General features: G+C 38.6%; 1 protein-coding gene across 1 annotated transcript; it reads left to right on the top strand.

The window, feature by feature from the left end:
- Positions 1-528: 528 nt before the first annotated feature.
- On the top strand, positions 529-14,996 carry LOC108873655 (cadherin-10). The gene is made up of 4 exons (XM_018661967.2): positions 529-867; positions 11,530-11,824; positions 11,976-12,095; positions 14,737-14,996. Exons 1-4 carry the CDS (start codon positions 649-651, stop codon positions 14,994-14,996), a joined length of 894 nt encoding a protein of 297 aa, XP_018517483.1. The 5' UTR covers positions 529-648.
- Positions 14,997-22,557: the final 7,561 nt, after the last annotated feature.

The following is a 22,557-nucleotide window of genomic DNA, read 5'->3' as shown; positions in this document are numbered from 1 at the left end:
CCAGAAAACGACATGTGTGGGACACCACTGCTCATTTCCTGTTTCAAACTGATAGTTAACTTTGTGTTGTTTAACAGACTTTTTTAACGTTTTGTTCGTTTTATATCCTTAATCGTGTGTTTATTATTATTACTGCGACAACGAATGTCCTCTAACTTTATTGTTTCCACATTTAACCAAATCTTTACCATAGCAATGTCACATCAGGAAATAGTTAATTTTTATGTATTTTTCAACAATGTGAGTTTATCTGCAGCATACCTCCTGCTGCTGTAGTGAAGCTATTTTAGGAAACACACATCAGAGATTTCTATGGTCATTTAAATTGGTGGACTTGCTGGTTTTTATTAGTGGTTTTTCTCTTCACCACAATATGATTTGTATACATTTACAAATCAATAAACCTCTGCACTCCTACGTAAAGCATTTCAGAAACGAATCCATAAACTGCCCTAACAATGCAACATTATTAAATCTGGACCTCATCTCTGTTTCTCACTCTCTCTCTCTCTCTCTCTTACAGCCATTTTCTCCAATCCATCAAAACCTGAAGGACTATGACCTGGAGATCCATCTCACAATTCAAGGTGATCCAGCTGGGAAGATAGAACATTTGTGACCTGTAGATCTCACACTTCCTCAAGGAAAATGAGGACTATCTTACTGGGCGTCATATGGCTCTGTCTTGGCCTCTCTCTGGATGCATTGTCTCTGAGTGGACGCAGGATAGAGACAGTAGATGGAGAGGGAACTCAAACAACGATCAGAGGAGAGAAGCTGCTTAGAAGAGTGAGACGAGGCTGGATGTGGAACCAGTTTTTCCTGCAGGAGGAGTATACAGGCAGTGACTATCAGTACATTGGCAAGGTAAGAGCGGTGCTACTGCCTCCTGTTTTTTGGTTGACATTGTCCCATAATGTCACAAAATAAAATTCCTGATTAGTTAGAAAGACTCTCATCAGTCATGTTTGCTCTTCTTTCCTAAATTGCTGGCTTTATTAATATGAATTTATGCTAAGGTTAATCACTCTTTACACATTTTGCTCATGACTTCTGTTCCTGCGAGCATAATGAATCACCACTGCTGATGATCATCAACATCAGCAAACTCCAGATAGATATTGCTATGTAACTGACATTACTAAGTCAGTTTGCTTTGTGATTCTTTCCTACTTGTGCTACCAGTACACTGTGTTTTAGCATTAGGATTGGCCTTGTACCACTTGTGGCCACAGTGGCCATTGTTAAACAAAAGTACATAGCAGCTTTAAAGAAAATATGAGTCAAATCTGAAGTTTGGACCCCCCCTCCACTGTGAGGCCTGCTGATTAACTTATTTCCTACAAACAAACCAATATTGTAATTTAAAATATGTTATCATCACAAAGAGTACACTGAATATTGTATGTATGTATGTGTATTTTAGGTGACTGTGGATGTGCCTCAGAGTTGTATAGCTGCTGTGGAGCAGTGAAAGCACAGCTGCTGCACCTAGACTGTCACTGTGAGAGGCTTTCACAGCACAAATAATGGATCTCTAAAATTGTTACAGTGTGATATTTTTGTTCATCCAAACTGTAAAGACTTGTGTTGATGTTTGCTGGTGACTGCACTTTGCATTACACATTCACAACGGAGAGGCAGAGAGGCTGACAGGAAGAAAATGGCAGGATAGACACCAAGACATAATGTGCAGAGTGGAGGGAATATATCAGGAAGGTGTAAAGTTTTCTCACCTCGCACACAGTGAGATGTCTGTACATATGTAATGAGTCCTGTGGTGTCAATGTCAGTACCATCCTGTTTATATCTCTTATCTAAGCTCTCTTATTTTGCTCTCATTGTTATGTTGTGGATATATATATATATATATATATATATATATATATATATATATATATATATATATATATATACAGTACTATGCAAAGGTTTTAGGCACTAAAGATAGATAGATAGATAGATAGATAGACAGATACATAGATAGATAGACAGATAGATAGATAGATAGATAGATAGATAGATATGTACAAATTGTCCACTGCAGGAACTTATCAGCCCATAACACGTGTTTTCCATACTTTTAAATACCCTCTGATGCTTTGGTACTTGTTTCTGATGTTTCTATTTTATTTCACAAACCACCACACTGAACATTAACATAGTTAAAAACATGAAATGGATGTCACCTTACGTTCATGTGTTCTTCACATATATATATATATATATATATATATATATATATATATATATATATATATATATATATATGGCATAATCCAGATCAGAACTGTAGAGTAGACTAGTTTTCAGTGGCATCTTGTGCTTGACACATTATAAATGTGGGTGCTCTTTTTTCTGAATGTGAACTATCATGGCGAATGCCTGGCATCCTGGCATCTATCAACATGCACAAGTGAACACAATGAATACAATGTGCCTCATACAAAGTGTGTGAAGAAAAAAAAACATTTACAAGACCAGTCTTGTTTAAAACCTTCAGGGCCAAGAAGGTTTTCATCCATTCATTCAGAAGTAAGGTCCACAGTGAAGCTGCACATGAAACATGCTGTTTGATGAATTATTACTGCACTAATAATGAGATGGATAATGCTCACTTACCTTGTGCAGAGATACTATGGTTATGCAGGGATTTTCCATCTAACTGGCTGCTGTGTTTAATGTCTAGGGGAGATTCTCACTTGCAGGCCCATTAGTGGAGTTAGAACACAGTTACGAGAGTTGGTGCTGTGCTGTTTGATCAGTAGCCAGATGCCGGGAGGTATTGTGCTGCTCTGTATGAAGCCTGCTGTCTGACAGCACAAAAACAAAGTAAGCTTTGAAACAAACAAGAGTTTGCCATGATTGAGGTAAACACAGAAAGAAGCAAGACAGAGTCAGCAGACTTCTCCTGCCTGCTAGGGTGTTGCCTTCACCGCAGGGGGTCTGCTGGGTGCTTCAGATATGCTGTAGTGACAACAATACGGTTTAGAGACAGATTAGCAGGGACAGGGAAGTGTTTACAAGCAGCAGCAATATGGTTAGGCAAACATTAATACCATGTTTTTACTCCTGATGCCGTGGAGTCCAAAAAATTAAGGAGCATCTGGTACAGAATATTTATTCAACCCTGATCCAATTTATTAGTATTCAGGTACACACCTTCACAGCAGGCAATACCTTTAGAAGCATTCTGCTCGACATCATCCTGATCAGACAACAAATAACAGCACGAGGACTAAGCTGAGTTCATCATACTCCTATCCAGCTCCATGTCTGGAAGACAAACCCCAGTTTTCAGAGTATTCAACAGGAGGCAAAAGACACCCATAGCTTTGTGCCTGTGTGATGTGGTGCATTCATGTGCAGAGCCGACGATGTTAATTCAAAATTTAAAAGTTAATGCTGGTCTAGTACAACTTGGACCTTATTTTCATAGTATTGACCATGGGTAATTAATTACAATGTACTCAGGCAAGCCCCTCAGGTTAGCCATGATAACATCCATCACAGTTTACACACTGACTTTCTGCTTTAACTTTGACCCTCCATTCTTACCATTCTAGAGCATTAGCTCCTTCGAATACGCTGCCTTTGCTCCTTTGCTTGTTTACACTGGACCACACAAAGCCAGCTTAATACGACCATGGCATGAGCTTTTATACAGCGTGCCAGCATCACGGAATCAGAGGTGTAACACAGCAGCCTGAGCGTCAGTCAGCGTCTGTTCTACCATGCCAGCTCTCCCTTTCTCCCTTCTGTCATTCAGCTCTGTGACTTAAAGGTTGGGTATTGTTGTTATTTCTGTTGGTAATCATTTAAGAAGAACATTTACCACCATAGAAAAAAACATAAAAAATACTTTCAATATTACCTTGCTGCAGGGTTTTTCAATAAATTCCAAAATATCAATGAACAGAAAAAACCTCACTGTAGTACTTACTGTGGTAGCACTGTCAGCATTAATATGATTGTGAAAAACCATAAGAGACAGCAGTATGGAGGACTATGGTAGCAGAGACAGTGATCTGGGACACATAAGGACTCCAGAAAGCATACTCTGCTCAGAAAATGCGCTGTGGTGAAATGTCCGCAGGCTTCGTCGGCTTGTGTTAGGTGAAAGCATGGAGGTGTTGCAGCCCTGCAGACTGACAGATCAAATCAGACTGAACACTGCTGGAGAGAAAAGGCAGCAAGGATCAAAAGGGAGAGGGAGGCAGGGAGGGAAGGAAGGGCACAGAGTGAGCAGGAAGAGAGGAAAGAAAAAGAAAGTAAAGGAGATGAGGAGGGAAGGGAAGGAACAGAGGAAATGTTAGTTGGGAAAAATATTCACAGAAAAGGTGTTTGTTGAAAGAAAACTTGAGAGGATGAGGACAGGTCGAACAAAAGAACAGAAAAGAAACCATACAACAAAAAGTCAGCTATCAGAAGACAGGTGAGGGGCAGCAGAAAGAAGTATATAGAAGTGAAGAGTGAAAAGGTGAACTACTGCATGTGGATTTAAGGAGGAGAGGTAAACTCATAAGCTGAGCTTCCACAGCTAAATAGAAACAGCAACATTTAGTACAGTTTCCTCACTGCTGCACGTTTGCAGCAGAATATTTAATACAGAAATGATGCAGTGAATGATGTTATTTGATATTTCAGTCATTAAATAATACATGAAATCAACTTGGCTTGAGGTGCTGAATGAACTGTTCATTTTACACAATAGTTGAAGAGTTCTTATGTAAATATTGTCTGTAATATAGCAGAACAGCATAACCTAAAATCAAGGACAAGCTGTAGAGTGGGCAATGTGGATAAAATACTTAATCCTTTATTGAAATATTTTTATTTTGCAGTTTCAGTGTATATCATGATATTGTAAATTTCTCAACTGAGCAACTCCTTGACAAATTTAAATCACGTCACAGTTTGTGCTGTAAACTGGACAGATGGTCAGATATTTATCATTGTATTTGCATCAGTGTAGGTTTGGTAGCTGTCAATTGATGAGCATACTTGTCTAAACAAGTTTGATACATAGGTCTTGACATGCTTTTTCTGAGGCTTTCAGCCATGTCACATGCTCTTCATCAGTGGATGGAGTTTGCCCAGTTGTCATGAAGATTACTTTTGAAGATTAATAGCTGTTATGATTTTTGGTACCTCTCCTCTGCTTGGACCTGGGGTTTGACAAACAACCCCACACTGCGTGATGTGGTTGAAAGCTCCAGAATGGCGTGAATGAACCCTGAGTAGGGATTCATTTGTCAAACTTGATGACAACTTGATGCTTTGACGCTTGTCTCACAGTAAAGGTTTTGCATAATGTCCAGGTTACATGATGCTAAAGGGTCAGTTCATCTATATTACAAAGAATCATGTGTTTTTCCTTCTTAGTCTTGTGGTACAGTATCTTGCACCATGCAGACAGTTTTGGTTTCATGTGCAAAGCTTTTAAGGTATGTCCCAAAGTATTGTGGTGGCACCCAATACAAAGGAAACCCAGATGATGTGCTCACAGCATCAAAAAATAACATTTAACAAATTCAACAGCATCATCTCTTTCCAAGAACTGTCTCTGTTACTCTGGATAATCCACACACTGTGAAACTTTTAAGAGAGAATATTTTTTACAGATGAATTAGTCTCTATGAAAATGGAAAGACAGAGCATAACCAGGACATTGTTTCTAAAATGACTCAGTGTGTAATGCACAGTAGTACCCTGGTTGTGGTTAGGTTTTTGGAGTATTCTGCCTGTGTTTTGTCCATGTAAAAACCATATGCTGTTGTCAAACGTCAGGATAAACATGTGTCTGCATTTCAAGAAACTGAAACTACTACTTTAGGTAGATAGAAACTGGGATACAGGGTGTCCTGGTGGCCCCATTTTATGCCAAGTCTCCCTCGACTACTGTCAAATAAAAATGCCCCAAAAACATTTTTATTGTCGTACTGGTCTTCCATTACTGCAGATAGGATGGAGAGGCTAAACCCAGCAGAGTCCACACAGTCAGAGACCAAACTGAGTTTATCCTCAGCTGCTCAGGTAACCCAGTGGGTAAACAAATGACACTGATTTGTGATGACATGAGATTTGCTGGATTTGGAGGAGACAAAGACACACCTGCACCACTGCAGACATTCAGAAAGTATTATTAGAATCATATATTCAGAGATCTGAATAAGGAGGTTTCTCTGTTCCATGTGAACATCATGTCCTGAATATGACATTCTTCTCACCCCTGTTGAATCGGGATTTCACCAAAAGTTTGAGAGTTTGACATCTTAAAAGATTGAAAAACTGAGACTATGAGCAGTGAGTGAGAGTTTTTTTGTTTTGTTTTCTTGTCATTTGGTTGAATTGATGCTTTAACTTAAAACCAGTACTTTAGTAAGAAAAATCAGATACGTGACATTATCTGCATGTCCTTACTGCTCTTAAGGTTGGTGTCAAATTGACACCACCAACACCCACCCTGCATTTGTTGCTGCATTATTACTGCACCTGCTCAGCAATCTGTTCAGTAATTCTTTTGGCTCATGGACTCAGGAAAAAAATAACATCTAGATTTTCTAAAATAATCCCTCTCAGGGGTGAAGAGAAAACTGCCCAGGACAGGAGGAGCTGAAAAAAATGGACTATGTGAAGTATAGTTCTTCAAAATGCTTTCATTGCACATCACTGGTTTGTAGAGACACTGAAGATTATCTGTATGTTTGACTCAGTGACACGCGTTGAGACCACCCAGCAACAGCATCTGTTTCTGATGCTGTGTGCCTCAGTGACACAATTCTTCCCGTTCATACACCAGAACCAGGCAGATGAAGTGTGACCCATCCCTCCACACTGCTGATTTGCAGAGTTGTCTTGTGTGTGTGTGTGTGTGTGTGTGGTTAAGTGGGGGGTTATCAGCAGTGAGCCAGGAAGACCCTGAGGGAAAAAATTGCTTTTTGCTGTCTTTTTCTACTGAAAAGTAGTGCAAGTGTAGGAAAGTCTAATTATCCCCTCAGTCTCATCAGAGTTGTGCAAAATTGTGTTTTAGAGTGGTGTAGTTGCTCCAAGAATCATCCATCATCTACCAAAACATCATGTCCACCCTAAACAGAGACTGAAGTTTTATTAAAACCATTATTCTCCACCAGAGGAATCATTTTAATTCCATTTAGTGCAGCATTCCAGTATTTGTATTATATATGTAATTATAACACTCACACAGTTTAATGCTCGAGAAGGTTTTTAACATAAATATTAAGGTGCATATTTATGTTTTTCATTATGAATGTAAATGCTGCATTTGTAAGAGAATTTTGTTTTTCTTTTGTTTCTTACATCAGTTACATAGTCTTGCTTCAAAGGGAAAAAAAAGCTGTGAAATGCTCCCCACCACTATAACAAATGATCTTTATCTCTCAAGAAAAGGTCTGCAGTCTAAAAATCTGAGTACCTTTTAATTATTCAGTCTGAGATAAGTGTAAAGCCCAAATTTTTTGTTTGTTTGCTGTGTTGCCCATGGTCCTCCCAACATCCTTTTCAGTCAACAAGTAAACAACAGTATATTTGCAGTTGCAAGGAGCAGTGAATACAGTGAGTGTGGATCTTTATCTCTGTTCATGAATACTTTTCCATCAGTCTCTCTGGCTCTTTGGCTGATGACATAATCTTAGTGGCCTCTACAGAGCACTGATTGGCTCAGTCATTTTTTAAACCACAGAACCAGCCATCAGCGAGCACAACAATAGAGCTATTTAGTTGTCATGGATACAATAAAAAATTAACTCTAATGTTTTGTAAAAAGCAGTCTCAGAGAAGGGCAGCACCTATAGTATGTTTGGACAGATCATGTGTTAAAGGTACTATATGTAACAAAGTGAAGTGATCTACATGTATGCTTTTTTATTGCCAATGTGTGAACCAATTGTGAACTAATTGTGAACATATATATAACAGTGTAACTTTATTTACCTCACCATGTCAGTCTCATGTGTGTCATGTCACTGTTATAGCCAATGCTCGTGATGCTCGCTTGTGCCTGCCCACGGAGTGTGAGCACAGGTATGACCAGCAGGGTACTGACTGACTTCCTGGTCACCAGTGTCATTAAAAACAAGGGTTTTCTGGATGTTACTCATACAACCTTTAAGTATGTGAAACAGACAGTCCCTCTGAGAAGAGCTGAATTTAGCTACATTTCAGAGGGTTTCTGTATTGTAAAAACATCAATAGCCTAAGCAGACCTTAAAAGCACAGGACTTCTGTTCGGACAGAGATATTAAGTTAAAAGGAAAATCCTCTCATTGACAACCCAGCAAAACTCCAACAAGCCAAGTCTGCAGATTTGGATTTTTGTGAGAGAAGAAGAGGCTGTGAGTCAGCACTCTTGTTTCCCATCAAGGTTCATTGGTATGGACAGGAAAGTGAGTTTTGAAAGACAGAAAGCTCAGAAGCTGACCCAGTCATTGAGTTATTGGTTGTGATAACACCCTATGCTGTGAGGGCAGAGTCGAGCTCACTTATTTCTCTTTTTAACAAAGTCCCATAATGAATTTCAGATTCCTTAACATGTGAAGCTACTGAAAGAATGAAACATGAGTCTGGTGTTTTTGCTGGATGATGATTGATCTATGATCCCTTTTTATGTGTGTGTGAAGTGATTCCACATACAACTGACAACTATCACAGGAGGATATAGCTACAATATTTTCCAGTGCCTATAAACATACAGCACTGGAGAACTGTAGTGTGAAGTCTGTTAGGGTTTTGCAGAACACGTACTCTGGTCCCTCTTACGTTTTTGCAGAAGTGAAGCCCCTATTGTTAAAATCAGCGCTGTTCTGATTGTCTTTAGGGGCATTTCAATGTTTGGCATAAGATCACCATCAAACCCACAGTCAGAAAATCTGTGTAGTTTTTTATCTCTGTGTTTAAAAAAAGGTTGGGACCCAGCTTAGCTAGCTAGCTAACCCTAGAAGCCAAGGACAGTCACTTCAAAAACTCCAACACTGTCTTATTTATAGTGTTACTATAACTATTGAAATACAACCCAAGTGACAATGCACAGGGACTGTAGGCTGTTGAAAAAGCCTATTCACATCTGTTGTCAATAAATAGTTTATCTGTTTATATTACAGTCTATTTAGATTTCAAATTTGAATCACTTGAAATTACAAGATCTTTGTATATTACAAAATTGATAACCTAACATGTGAGTTCATTTTGCTAATTTTACTGCAGAAACACCTTACTCATAATTAGCCTCCCTGTGCAGCTACATTGGCTCTTGTCACAGGTTGGAGCTGATATTAGTGTTGCTGATAGAAGAGTTTAGCAGGGTTAAAAGACCAGTTACAATCATATAATGTTGCCATAGCCAGTGTTTTAGAAATACTGAGCTAATGAGGCCAGGGCCCACAAGATTTTAGATTTAGATCAGATATTCTTTATAGTTATTGGTCCAGTTAGCTTGTCTGTAAAAACCTTTACAAACATTGGGCTGTGAAGAATCCACAGTCAATTGTGGTAGGGAAATACTGAATCCTTCATTTTTTGTTTGCATATACAGAGTAGATGACCCCAGTGTCTTCAGTAGTAGCTATGGCCCTGTAAAGTTGGTTAGTAATGTAGGGGGATGTAATGGTGAGTAGTGCTGGCAGGTTGGAACAATAGCATTATTGTAAGTGTAAGAAGCATGTATATAGTAAGTGGCAGACAGATCTTTCAAGCCCAGTTTTCTGCATACACAGCAGTTATATATATTTTATTTAAAAAACCAGGGCAATAAAAAGGCTGAGTTTCTGAGTTTTTTAGGGTTAGGGTCACCTACATTGTGTTAGACACTGTGGGGTTTGCCCACTCTGCACATCAGTAGGAAGGGAGGCTAATTTTATTTGGGATATTACATGAGAGTGTCCACCACCACAGTATAATAAACATCACACACACCAATATGCCTCAAAATTCTGTCAAATCTGTACTATCTCTGCAACTGTGCCACAATTCACAAAAAGAGCCTAAAAAGTACAGTATGTTTATCTGCATAGAATTCAATGAACTGAGATTCAGAATCACTTAGATTAAAGGCTTCTCATTGGAAACCAGATCAGTATTTATGTCATTCATATCCATCATCTAACAAGTAGAAAACACTGAATGAATCAGGTTTGGATCTGAAGTTTCACACCTTCCACAGGTAGACGGAAAAGTAGCAGCTATAATGGCTAATGGCACATACACACACAAGCACGCACGCACGCACGCACACACACACATGTAATCAAAGGTTTCAGCCTTACACCTGACCTGAAGGAGTAAAGCTGGGATGAAGGGATGAAAGGTGAACAGCGAGCCATTTGAGGTCGAGAGATACAGACAAAGAAAAGAGCGAGGGAGAGTGAGCCGGGTTATTGCTGCAGGTATCAGAGTAAAAGCAGCAGATCTCACAGCAGATCCGATAGATGTTTACTCCTTCAGGCGAAACACAAACTCTGGCTTTCTGCTGCTCACTCTTCATTTTCAGCCACAGTTTTTGCCTTCAGAAGATTCTTGTTTTGTTTCTCAATCTGGAGCTGACTTGTGGTCTTTCTTTTGTGTTTCTGTCTTTGCTCTTCTTTGCTTCATCTTATATAAACCTGTCATCATCATCCACTGGCTCGTCCATCCTCTTTTCCCTGCATGCATGTACCATCAATAAGCACTTTCTGTACATAAATGTAGGGGAGCTATTTTGGAGGGTTTGAATAAACGGAGGTGAAATTAGATGGCTCAAACACCATGTCTGTTTTGTCCATCCAGTAAAAGAGATGTAGAATTACATGTGTTTAGCTGGCACAGGAAATTTGTAATGAGCACTTGCTCACTACATTGATGAATCATAAAGAATAGTTTCATTTTATTAAAAAAAAAAAATCTCCCAAAACAGCTGGTGAGTAGTCTTTACCAAACATTCCTCCAAGTTGTGCATTTGAGGGGGACTTTCAGCAGTGGATTAATCCACATTTTGTGTATTAATCGCTTGTGCAAATAAATAGGCAGTAGGATGGTGCTCTTGTTAGTAGTATGGAGAATGAAGTCACAGTTTTAGGGGGAAAACACAATGGTATAAAAAAGAGCAACATTGTCTGATTTTTTTTTATTATATGCATAGTAAATTAAAACAAATATATAAATATATAATGGGCATGGCTAAGTCTAAATAAATCTAGAACATTATACTGCATCATTATACGGCATTCTTGTGTGCCAGCCATTACAGGATGCATTATCTTTAGTTCTGTTGAAACTGAGAACCTTAGAAAATGGGCTTTAACTCCACACTCAGTTTGTATAATTACCATTAAATGAAATAAACATTTTCTGAAAAATTAAAAAACCAAAAGTCAGAGAAAACATTTAGAGGTTTAGAGATTGCAGGACTGAAGTATTTGTGTCTTGTAGTGACAATGAAATACAGTCTGTTGAAGTTCTGAAATGCTGAGGTCTGTTATGTAACAGTCACTCAGTGGATTTAATTATCCACTTTAATATGTGTATGTCCCTCTGCAGCTCCAGTCAGACCAGGACCATGGCAATGGCTTAGTCAAATATGTTCTGTCTGGCGAGGGGGCCGGCACCATCTTTGTCATCGACGAGAATAATGGCGACCTGCACGCCACCCGCCGTCTGGATCGTGAGGAAAAGGCTTTTTATATCCTCAGAGCCACAGTGGTCAACAAACGGACGGGTCAAAAGCTGGAGCCGGAGACCGAGTTCACTGTCAAACTCCACGACATCAACGATAATGAGCCTCAGTTCAGCAAAGAGCTTTACACTGGCAGCGTACCTGAGAGGTCTCTTATTGGTAAGGGCTCCTGGACTTTTTCATCACGCAGGAAGTGGAGTGGAGTGATTTTACTTCTAATTGTGAAATAATGTGTCATTTTATAAAAATGGATCCATCATGGGGATAACCCAGATCTTGTAAAATAATCATGTAAATGTGCATCTCTCAGGTACATCAGTCATCCAGGTGACAGCTACAGATGCTGATGACAGTATGTATGGGAACAGTGCCAAACTGGTCTACAGCATCAGCCAGGGACACCCATACTTCTCTGTGGACCCAAACACAGGTATGCCAGAATCATCCTTTAAATCCAGTCCCCTGTGTTATAGGTAATGTTGTAATGTTATATACATTCTATATTTGGTAATTATCAAAACATCTCGGCAACAGATATTCATGCAGCTAAGCAGCGGTATTAAGTCTTGTGAATGTGGGAATGTTTTAATTCTTTATATAATCCAAATCATTAATCACAAAATATACTTTGTAAAATATTTTTTAAAAGTGAATTTGCTTAGATATAAACAAATATATATATAAACATATAAACATACATAGATATGTTGAGGGTATCGTTTAAAGTTTTACAGTACTTGCTCCAGTAAATGGTACTAAAGGAATTACTTTTTATTGTAAGCTTTGAGGAATATACATACTGTATGTCTCTACCAGTAACAATTAGTAACATCTGACATTTTGGGAAATGACAGTCCTTTAAGTGAGTCTCTGGCCTAAGCTATGCTAAACATGCCACAAACCTATCTCTGTTATGGACACACAAAGATGAAACTGATCTGAATCTGAATAAGACAGGAAATTAATTAAATTAAAAGGATGCTATCAGGCTGTTCCTTTACCTGTGTATAACCGAAGCAGACTTCTTTGCCACTCCAAACTCCAAAACTCCAACCACAACCTACATTAAGCAGGAGCTACAATAACTATGAAAACAACATAAAAGGTGAATTACTAACAAATACTGTGCCTCATTTACAGTTCAGCCAGCCTCATTTACAGTTGCTGACTTTAAATTCCCTTACTACTACCACTTTTTCATCTCACTCCACTACATTCATTTCATCAGGTTCAATTTATCCTCCATGGAGGCTATTTTCCACCAGTATCTATACCAACAGCAGAATTTCATTTGGGTGAACAGTGTGAAGCAGGTAGCAGGGATAGGATGCTCTGCTTTGTTGTAGCTCCCTGTCTCATTTTAAGTCAATACATCTGTTTTTCTTCTGCTTGAAAAGCTGGAAAAATACTAGTAATGAAAAGTAAATACACCGTCAGTGTACCTTCACCCTGCACATTTATGTTCAGACTACACTGAAAAAAGAAAGAGGAAAGAGGAAATGGGTTTGTTGTAATGTGTGCTATCATACGATAAAAACACAGTTCAGCCTTTCGCTGATCTTATGTACTTTCTCTGTAAAGAAAAGTCAGCCATCCATTTAGATAATCGGCACAGTAATCTCTCTCTCTCTCTCTGCTCATCTGTTTGTTTCTAACAAATAGAGGAGTCAGGGCCATGGTCAGATTACTGCTGGCTGTGGATTAAGCAGCAATGATAGACCATGTTGTGTGATGAAGAAAGTGGAATGTGAACGAGAACAAAAATCTTGAAGCAAACAGCATATTTGTGGCTCAAGGAAGAATGTCACTTCAGAAATAGTTTAACTGAACATACATACATACACTTGGTGAGCAGCAAGTTGGGGATCTATTTACAGTTCTACCAAACAAACTCGCATTCTTTTAAGAAAGTAGTCAGCCAATAATAATTACAACCATACTTTTATTTAATGCTGCACACAGCATGAGTAGTTTTACAGCAGGGCACAGGCAAGTTGGTTACCTTGCTGAGGAGTTGGAAATGTGCAGCCTGTGGCCTGCAGTTCCCCTGGCTCCTCCATTTCTCATAAACATATTTAAAACTGATCCACTGACAGAAAAAGGCAGAACATGACTGTCATGTTGTGTAGGCAAATTTCTGATGAACATGAATGTTTACTGCAGTGATACATTGCTTTTCCTCTCACTTCTTCACTATAAAAGCCACTTAATGTTTTGCCAGTTTAGCACTTATTGTTAGGCTGCAGCAGTAGAAAATGTGAGGTGAGGCTGCTTTCAATTAGATAAAATTACACTGTCTTACTTGCATGTATCATTTTCTCTTAATCCCTCTGTGTGTGTGAAGGCAATCTGAATATAGCACGGCAACGGTGGACCATAAATAGTATATGAATATGAATATTTATCAGAAAGATGTATACTGAATATGTGAACAGGAAAAATGTTTTAATTTAGTTTAGTTTAATTTAGTTTTTTGGGAAAAACCATGCAAATTCTACAAACAGTCAGAAGTCATCCAAAATTAATTTACCCACCAGATGAAAAGCAGCCCGGAACATAATTTTGATAAAGCAGCAAATTGTCATTTCTGTGTTTATATTTCTGAATGGGATAAACAAACTGCATACAGTGTGTTAATTGGAGAGATTTAGAGGTGTTTAGAGGTGGACACTGCCAACTTCAGCATGTTTCCTAGCATGTCCTAACTACTTAATTCAGAGGTTAATTTAAATTCACTTCTGTCATAGCTGTACCTGCTTTTGTCGGCAGAGCATGTGTAACAAGCTGTGTATTGATTGGAAAAACATATCAGTATAACAGAGGGAAGCTTCTCTCAACCACCCACAAAAGAAATAAGAGCAACATACACCTGTTCTGGTAGAGAAAGTCATCTTAATCTCACTGTAAGAAACATTTTAATTGGAAACAGCAACTCCTGTGATTGTTCCTGGAGCTTATGAGATTTAGCATGATGTATGATTCTGGTAAAAGAGGCCTGAAGATAAAAGCAAAGTATTGTGAAAAGAGAAAAGGAAGAGAAAAACAAAATAATGTGTGTTATTTTTGTTCAGGTGTGATCCGAACAGCCCTGGGTCCTGACGACATGGACCGGGAGCAGAGGGAGCACTACCAGGTGGTGATCGAAGCTAAAGATATGGCCGGACAGAGAGGAGGGCTCACAGGGACCACAGTGGTTAACATCACTCTCACTGACGTCAACGACAACCCTCCCCACTTCACTCAGAGTAAGTCAACAGCACTGAAGGAGGACAGATTGCATCCAAATGATGAAACACTGAGTCTCACACACACACACACACACACACACTAATTATGGAATTTAGAAGCAACAAAAGTTATGTTTTTCTATACCTTGTTAAATATGAATTATTTTTACCACAAAAAAAACATGCATTTCTAGTAAAGTGTCTGAGAGATTGTTTCAGTTAACCTTTAACATCTACTGTAGACTTTAAATTGAACAACACGTGGCTGTAAAAGGAACAGAATGTGGAAACACAAGTCAAAGAATGAATGAAATGTCACAGAGTTTATATCCACAAATCAAATTTCCCCTGAGGAATCAATAAGGTGTTGCATTCAAATGGCAGCACAGGCAGCATTATATTAAAAATGAGCACCAGAGGCAAAGTCACAGAAACACCTTTAACACAGAACAGGCCACCTCTGAAAACATTAGATATTTTACCATTTAATGAGAAAAATATGATTTAATGGGTTTCACAAGAGCAGCACAATGTGTTGAGCCATTGTGTGCAACTCTTGGCTTGTGAGTGAGGAGGGAGACAGCTAGTTTTATCCACATATAGAGAATGTGTTATTTACTCATTACTTATGTAATTGGAGCAAACATTGTTAAGATAATAGTGCATGAGGGAGTTTCTCTTTGCTGATTTCACTGGCAGCTGAAGAGTGTTTTAAGTCACGTTAGTTCAAGTTGAAATGGAATGAGCTACTTTGCTGTCATTTTAAACTCACTGAACGGTCCACTGCAAATCTCAGATGCTGAAGTTTGTCTTAAAACTCCCCATAAAACTAATCATCCCTTAAGTTTTTATTGAGAACTGTTTGCAAGGAAAGTTTTGCATTTTGCCTGTATATAAACATGCAGGGGTAAAGGTTAGATGCTTTCAGACAGTGAGCAGTTGAACAGTCAGCAGCAGCAGCAAGGAGAGAGAATGCAGCTACTATTTGTCAGTTAATAATGTTTTAATGTGAATATGTTTTTTAAATGCAGTATATTAATCATGTTATATTGCTAACTTCTTCCTATATTTTAGCTGTAGACTGCGCTATTTGGCTATATGATGCGAGCCAAAGGCAAGGCACAGGCTGATGCATTTGAATAAAATAGTTGTCAAGGGGATCGAAGGTGCTCTTGGGTGGGAATAGCTGTTGAGGCCAACATGGTCAGGGTTAGGAAGTGAGGATGAGTGGTTGGGGTTAGGATAACCTGTTAGGTGGTTAGGTGAGCATGATCCAGAGGTGTTCCAGCAGTGAGAAGGTCAAATAGGTAAAGACACTGACGTATTCAAGAAACTGACCGTTTTCCTGATGTGTAGCTGCTTGGTAAGCTGATTTAAATGGTGAATCACAATATGTCATGCAAGAAAAACATAAACACAACATTCATCATGAACCGGAAGTTTCTGCCTGCCGCTGTCTTTTTTCTATTCACAGTGACTGCTCACAGCATTGTTACATATCAGTAAATCATTCTGCTCACACATCAGAAACTGCTATACTACAGACATAGCAGTGGACTTAATGAAGTTTCTAACTAACTCTGTAATTCCTGTCCATCACAGCAGGAACAGCATTCACCCCCAGCATATTGATCCATTCAAAGTCCAGCCCTTACTGCTGGAGAAATCAAACACCTCCTCTCTGGAAAATAATTTCACCAGCTGTGTGTGTCTTTCCAGGGGAATTAGACCAAGGAACATTAATTCTTCCTGAAAGCCTTCCTAATTAATTAAACTTAATTAATCTGTAATCACAGGAACAGTCTCACTGTAAACAAGTGGGCTTTGTACCAAGAAGCCCAAACTCTCTTAAGACCTCTGCTGTAGTGTAGTAGCTAGAGACAGGCACTGCCTAATATGCTCTCCAAATCTAGCTTAGATTATATATATATATATAAGATTATATCTTAAACTGCTGCAGCTGAAGGCTGCACCTCATGGGTATCTTCATTAATCTGTGTTTAATCTGTAGGTTATGGTTCAGAATAATCAGCCCATCAGTTAATCTAAAAGATGTCAGGACATAGTTAGAAATGCTATCAAGTTCAAAGTAACAAAAAGTTCAGTCCAAAAATTCCAGTCAGTCCAAACCTCAAAGATCTAGTTTACAGTGATGCAACACAAAGAAAAGCAGCAGATCCTCACATTTGAGGAGCTGGAATGAGTAAATGTTTGAAATTCTTCTGTTTAACACTAAATTACTTGCCTCCTAACATAAACTTTTTTTTAGAGTTCGGAAGACATGAACAATGGCATCAAGCCAGCATGGCCACCTCCAGTCCTGAGTTCATGCTTTATAGGGTCAGCAGGGGCAGCTTGTATTACATTTCCAGTTGGTTAGGCACATTCCAAAAGGATGTTTAAACTCCAAGCTGTGGAGGACAGGGTACTGTGACCTTTAATACCCTGTAACACTGCATTTTACATTTCTGTGAATGCAACTTGATACCTTTCATAAGTCTATCTAGTATATTTCTAATGCAGGCTTTCTGTTTAACATCAGGTGAGACATCCCTGACCACAAATCATCAGGGTGTTGTCTTTCAGATTTTCCCTGACCACAAGACATTAGACAAGTGTTTTCAAAGGCAGTCATACTCCTCATGACTAATACACTGACCTTGATGTGTAGAACTGATTAAGTGTCTCTTTAAGGTGACATGTAAAGTGTATTAACAATCAAATGACTGTGCCGTTTTTCCCTCACCTGTGAGAGAGTGACTTTTCCTGAGGAGACTAGAGAGAGAGCTTCGGCGATGGAAAAAAACCAAATCATTTGAATACTAATTCTGGCACTGATTTCCATGGCAACAGATCAATGATGGTCAGTGCTAGTACATAAATAAATAAATGCATTTATGGATCCAGAATATTTAATTGATTGAAACTTGTGAGAGAGTGAGAGCAGATTTGCCTGTCCAATTTTGCCATCTAATGTTCATGACAGGAACTTAATATGTAAGTCTTCCTAAATGTGAGATCAATTGTTGAGTGAATATACCAAAGCTCAATTCCATGATATGAGCAACAGCTACTCCAGTAATGCATATATATATATATATATAGATATAATGCTGAACAGAAAGCAGATGTAGCCGATTGTGTCATAGCAGTTTTTCCTAAACAATCTTCAAAGGGGCATTTCACCAAAATGTGTACCTGCTTTTCCTCCTGTTACAGACAACCATGCAGATTGATTTGGATTTGGTTGGTTTGGTTGCTCTGAATAATCCAGACCACAGACTAACATGTTTCAGTGAAACTGTGTAAATGTAGTGAGTGTCTCTGGAAAAAGATGTTGAGGATGAATTTAGTAAATGTCACTGTTCTCTGACAAGATCAGAGCAAAGCAGGGAGTTGCCTTCAGGGCCTCAAACTGTCAGGAGTCACAAAAGCTCAGTGTGTGGAATGTTTGGGAAAATGGTCTACTAAAGAACAATATAACCTGAAGCGACAAGGACCTTAACACCTGCTCTGCATATTTAATACCTTTATTATTTCACGTGATATTATTCAGTTGATGTGGTGCATTAAAAAAATAATTATGTATCTTGATCACATGTAAATCAAATTACCACATTTTGTAACAGAAAATTATCATGATCTTCATCAGCAATTGGAGTTTGTTCCAACAGTCATGGAATTTCAGATGTTCAAAGTTGTACTGATGATATCATGTGATTTGAGAGAAAGCTCCACAACACCTACTATCAGTTGATCTCAGCTGCTGTTTCCAATGTTAAGAAAGAACATTTGACCTCAGCATTTTAATCCAACAATCCCAAGATGTCTTACTCATAACATGTTGCATTGTTGTTACCTTTACTCAGCAGCACAGAAGTTACATCTGTCAGAACTAGTTTGTGTGATAATCTCACTTCAGTAGAAGCAGTGTAACAGTTGAAGTTTGAACGGAGCAACAGCTGGTGCAGATATGATAGCTTTTCATCAAGAGGCTGTACCAGCATGTGGTCAAGTGTGTGTGTGTGTGTGTGTGTGTGTGTGTGTGTGTGTGTGTGTGTGTGTGTGTGTGTGTCTGTGTGTCTATCAGCAGTGTTTCAGTATCCGTAGTAGTGTAAGAGAAGTGAGTAAATTGCTGTTCCTCCATCACATCGTTCTCTTGTCTAATCCCCATGAATTGACACGAAGGCAGAACTTCCTTCCCTTCGTCCCCTGGATCGCTGCGTCCTGTGCTCATTCATTCTCTAATTGTTTTTCCCTCTCCCTCTTTATCTCTGCCTTGGTCAATCACAGTCACTATATCAGAGTGTCAGTATCTCCCTCCTCCTCTCCGCCCAGCATTAGCACCCATTCACCCACTGATTCCTTCTCCAGTGCAGGGTGCAAACGAGATCATCCTTGAATCTGCTGAACAGATTGCATGTGGCATTATCATTCTGTTTAAGTCACCACATACACACACACACACATACACATACTTTTTCTGTCAATATAAGGAGCATCCATTGATTACTAATATGTGAGACTGTCCCTCAGTCAAAAGGTCAGACACTGGTTCTTACAAAGGTAGAACACACACACAGTCATACACACTCTTTGGTCCACGCATGTCAGTTCATTTCACTTCACACCACGACTACAATCAGCGTTGTCGGTGTCGGAGCCAAGGGGCAACACAATCTCCAATCAGCCAGAAAGAAAACTGAGTGGAGATGAATTCTGCTTCTTCTTTCTTTACCTCTGGGCTCCTCAGGTTTCACCAGCCTCCCACTTGTTTGTCTTAGTATTTTGCTGAGACATAGGTAAATAAATAGACTACCAAAGGTATTGGGATAGTAAAGTAAAATTGCTTTTGTGGTAACATTGTTTCAGTATTGGCATGTATATTTACAAGGTCTAAATATGCCACCCACTGATCTTTGATGGACACGTCACTGAAGGATAGTGTCACACAGGCCGCAACCTATAGACTGTGTATGACTGTAGATATTATAATACTTTTTTACTTACTTGCCTTTCACTGGACAGTCAGCTGAGCAGCTAGCCTGATTCAGATACACATATATACATGTCTTATGAAGGCTATGAAATGAGCCTTTGTTAAATAAGAGAGTTGATGTTGGCAACTGCAGTGTGTTTCACCCTCCCCTGATAATATAGTATGTGTGTACTATATATAAAATGAGCACATCCTTTATCTCTTTCTCTGTCTTTGGCTACACACATAGAGAGAAACACACATAAATATACCAAAACAATGGCAGATTGAGTACTGTTTAGCTGCCAGAGTGTATGACACCTACTGTGTCTCAGAAGCATATAATTACTCACTCAACTGGTTTATACACACCACTAGATCTCTGAGATGGAACGTATGTGCACACACACACACACACACACACCTTGAGTAAAGGAGGTATCCTGATATGAAACTGCCTCAGGTTCATATAGCACAGTGACATGTCATTTGCATTCATTTAGGTGTGTTTGTGTGCTTGGTCTCCATTCAGTGGCTCAGAGGAGCTGCCTTTTTTAATACAGGCAGAGGCTGTTTTTGTTTCACAACGAAGGGGGAAAGAGGAAGAAAATCTTAATAATGGGCCAGCTCTTCTCAGCAACAAACTGATGGTAAAAGACAGTGTTAGCACTTATTCCAGAGAACAAAAGGATACATCTCACTCACGAAAACTACATTAAAATGCTTTTTTTAATGATTGTCAGCAGTCTGGCAGAGAGACATTGTTCCAGCGGCTGGCTTCCATCAGCATTTACACTACTTTTTTTGGACTGAGGATGCTTCTTTTGTTCTTGCTGTCTACCTGTCTAACCTTCTTTATAAAGTTCTAAGACAACAGAACGATGTTTCTCCGTTCAGCATTTATGCTGTCATATGATTTTCTTCAAGGAGAGACAAACTTTCTCAATGTCTTTGTTTGAGTTTATGTGGCATATCCATTCTCTGTCACTGGTGTTAACCCTAACATTGCCAGACTGAACCTGTTCTGTGTCTAACTCTCACCATGTGAAAAGATAGATCGATAGGGTTCTTGATCAGTACCAGTCATTGTCTACTTAATGACTCAGGTGGTGATGTTCTGGCTTTCATGTTAAACCAGGTTTATTTGTGGCAGCTCATAACTCCAGTAACAGTATGAAAGGGTCTCACAGGGCCACATTAGACAAGAAAGGCAAACATCTGCCTGGACAACCTCCTAAGAAAACCCTAAAGGGAAAAATCAAACAAACCTTGAGAGGGATTATATGAGACAAAACCCCTTTCAAGGCTTAAAGTGCAGCAATAAGCAAATGACAAGGTAGTGGATTATTGACACAATAAGATATTGTAATACAGCAGAAATATGAAATATAAAAATGCAATTACTTAAGTCTCGGGAGAGGGAAAGACTGCAATGAAGCCACACCACAACAGCAGGAGTATGTCTAAAGGAAGATACCAACTGTGGTCACTGCATATAGATGTTTTCTCATCAGCTTTTGTCACACATATAGATTACTTTCTGAAAGTATACCATACTTTTGTCCCTTGATCAAGACCAGTGTAATAAGATAAGATAAGATAATCCTCTATTAGTCCCACAGCAGTTAAATTTCCATTGATACACTGCATCAGGGACTGAAAAAGATAGAAAAAGGCCATAAATATGAGTAAAATACCAGACAAGCAAGATAATATTAATATATATAAACATAAGAACAGTATAGACAGGACAATATTCGTGTTATATTGTGCCTCTCCAACAGCACTACACAAGCATCTTAATATACTCTTGCCATCAGAGTATTACTTGAACTGTTTCATCAGCACAAATAAGAGCCCAGAATTTTTATGGCAAACACTAAAGTAACAATCTGTCGGATTTTGAAAAGTCTTCACTTTAGCGCCATCTAGTGATAGGGTCAGTTAGTAGTACTGTGGTCGACAGTCATGCATGCTGTAAAAACTAATGCCACCGTAATGATTTGAAATATTTTCTAGTCAAATTAAGTAACATTTAAAGAGAACCTCAGTAAAATGCTGCAGAAAAATGAGAAATTAAAGCACAGCAACAGTCCAACACAGACTTTTATCTTAGACAATTATATATATATATATATATAATATATATATATATATATATATATATATATATATATATATAATATATATGTATGTATGTAATATATAGAATATATATATATTATATATATATATATATATATGTGTGTGTGTGTGTGTGTGTGTGTATGTATGTATATATATATATATATATCTCCCCTGATAATATGTGTGTACTATAAATATGAGCACATCCTGCTCGGGTGCCTCCTAACATAAACTGCTGATGAGTATTTTTTTTAAAGGTATACATTAGATATTACTAAAACTATCTGATATGGTTGAATGGATTTCCCATTAAGATGGTGTAGATAGTGCTCCTTCCCCCACTCCTAAACATGAAGTGTATAAGTCGACTAACAGAATGTAATTTTCCAAATTAGACTGAGGGCTTGCTAACCAAATCAGAGGCCACATAATATGAATATAATTCACACACGCCACACTGAATTTAATACCCAAAGCTGTAATGAGGAACATCTGTTTGATTGTGGTCTATCACTTGTTTTGTCTTAATGCAGTCCTGCACATTTAATGAGGAAAAAAAA

The sequence above is a fragment of the Lates calcarifer genome, unplaced genomic scaffold (assembly GCF_001640805.2).
Source record: "Lates calcarifer isolate ASB-BC8 unplaced genomic scaffold, TLL_Latcal_v3 _unitig_508_quiver_933, whole genome shotgun sequence".
NCBI lineage: Eukaryota > Metazoa > Chordata > Actinopteri > Centropomidae > Lates > Lates calcarifer.
Note: the sequence above shows the minus strand (reverse complement) of the source record. Positions and strands in the feature narration are given on the sequence as shown.

Coding starts and splice junctions, on each gene's coding strand:
- LOC108873655 (XM_018661967.2), top strand. CDS start 649: ATGAGGACTATCTTACTGGGCGTCATATGGCTCTGTCTTGGCCTCTCT. Junction 868..11,529: donor ACTATCAGTACATTGGCAAG/GTAAGAGCGGTG, acceptor GTCCCTCTGCAG/CTCCAGTCAGACCAGGACCA. Junction 11,825..11,975: donor ACCTGAGAGGTCTCTTATTG/GTAAGGGCTCCT, acceptor TGCATCTCTCAG/GTACATCAGTCATCCAGGTG.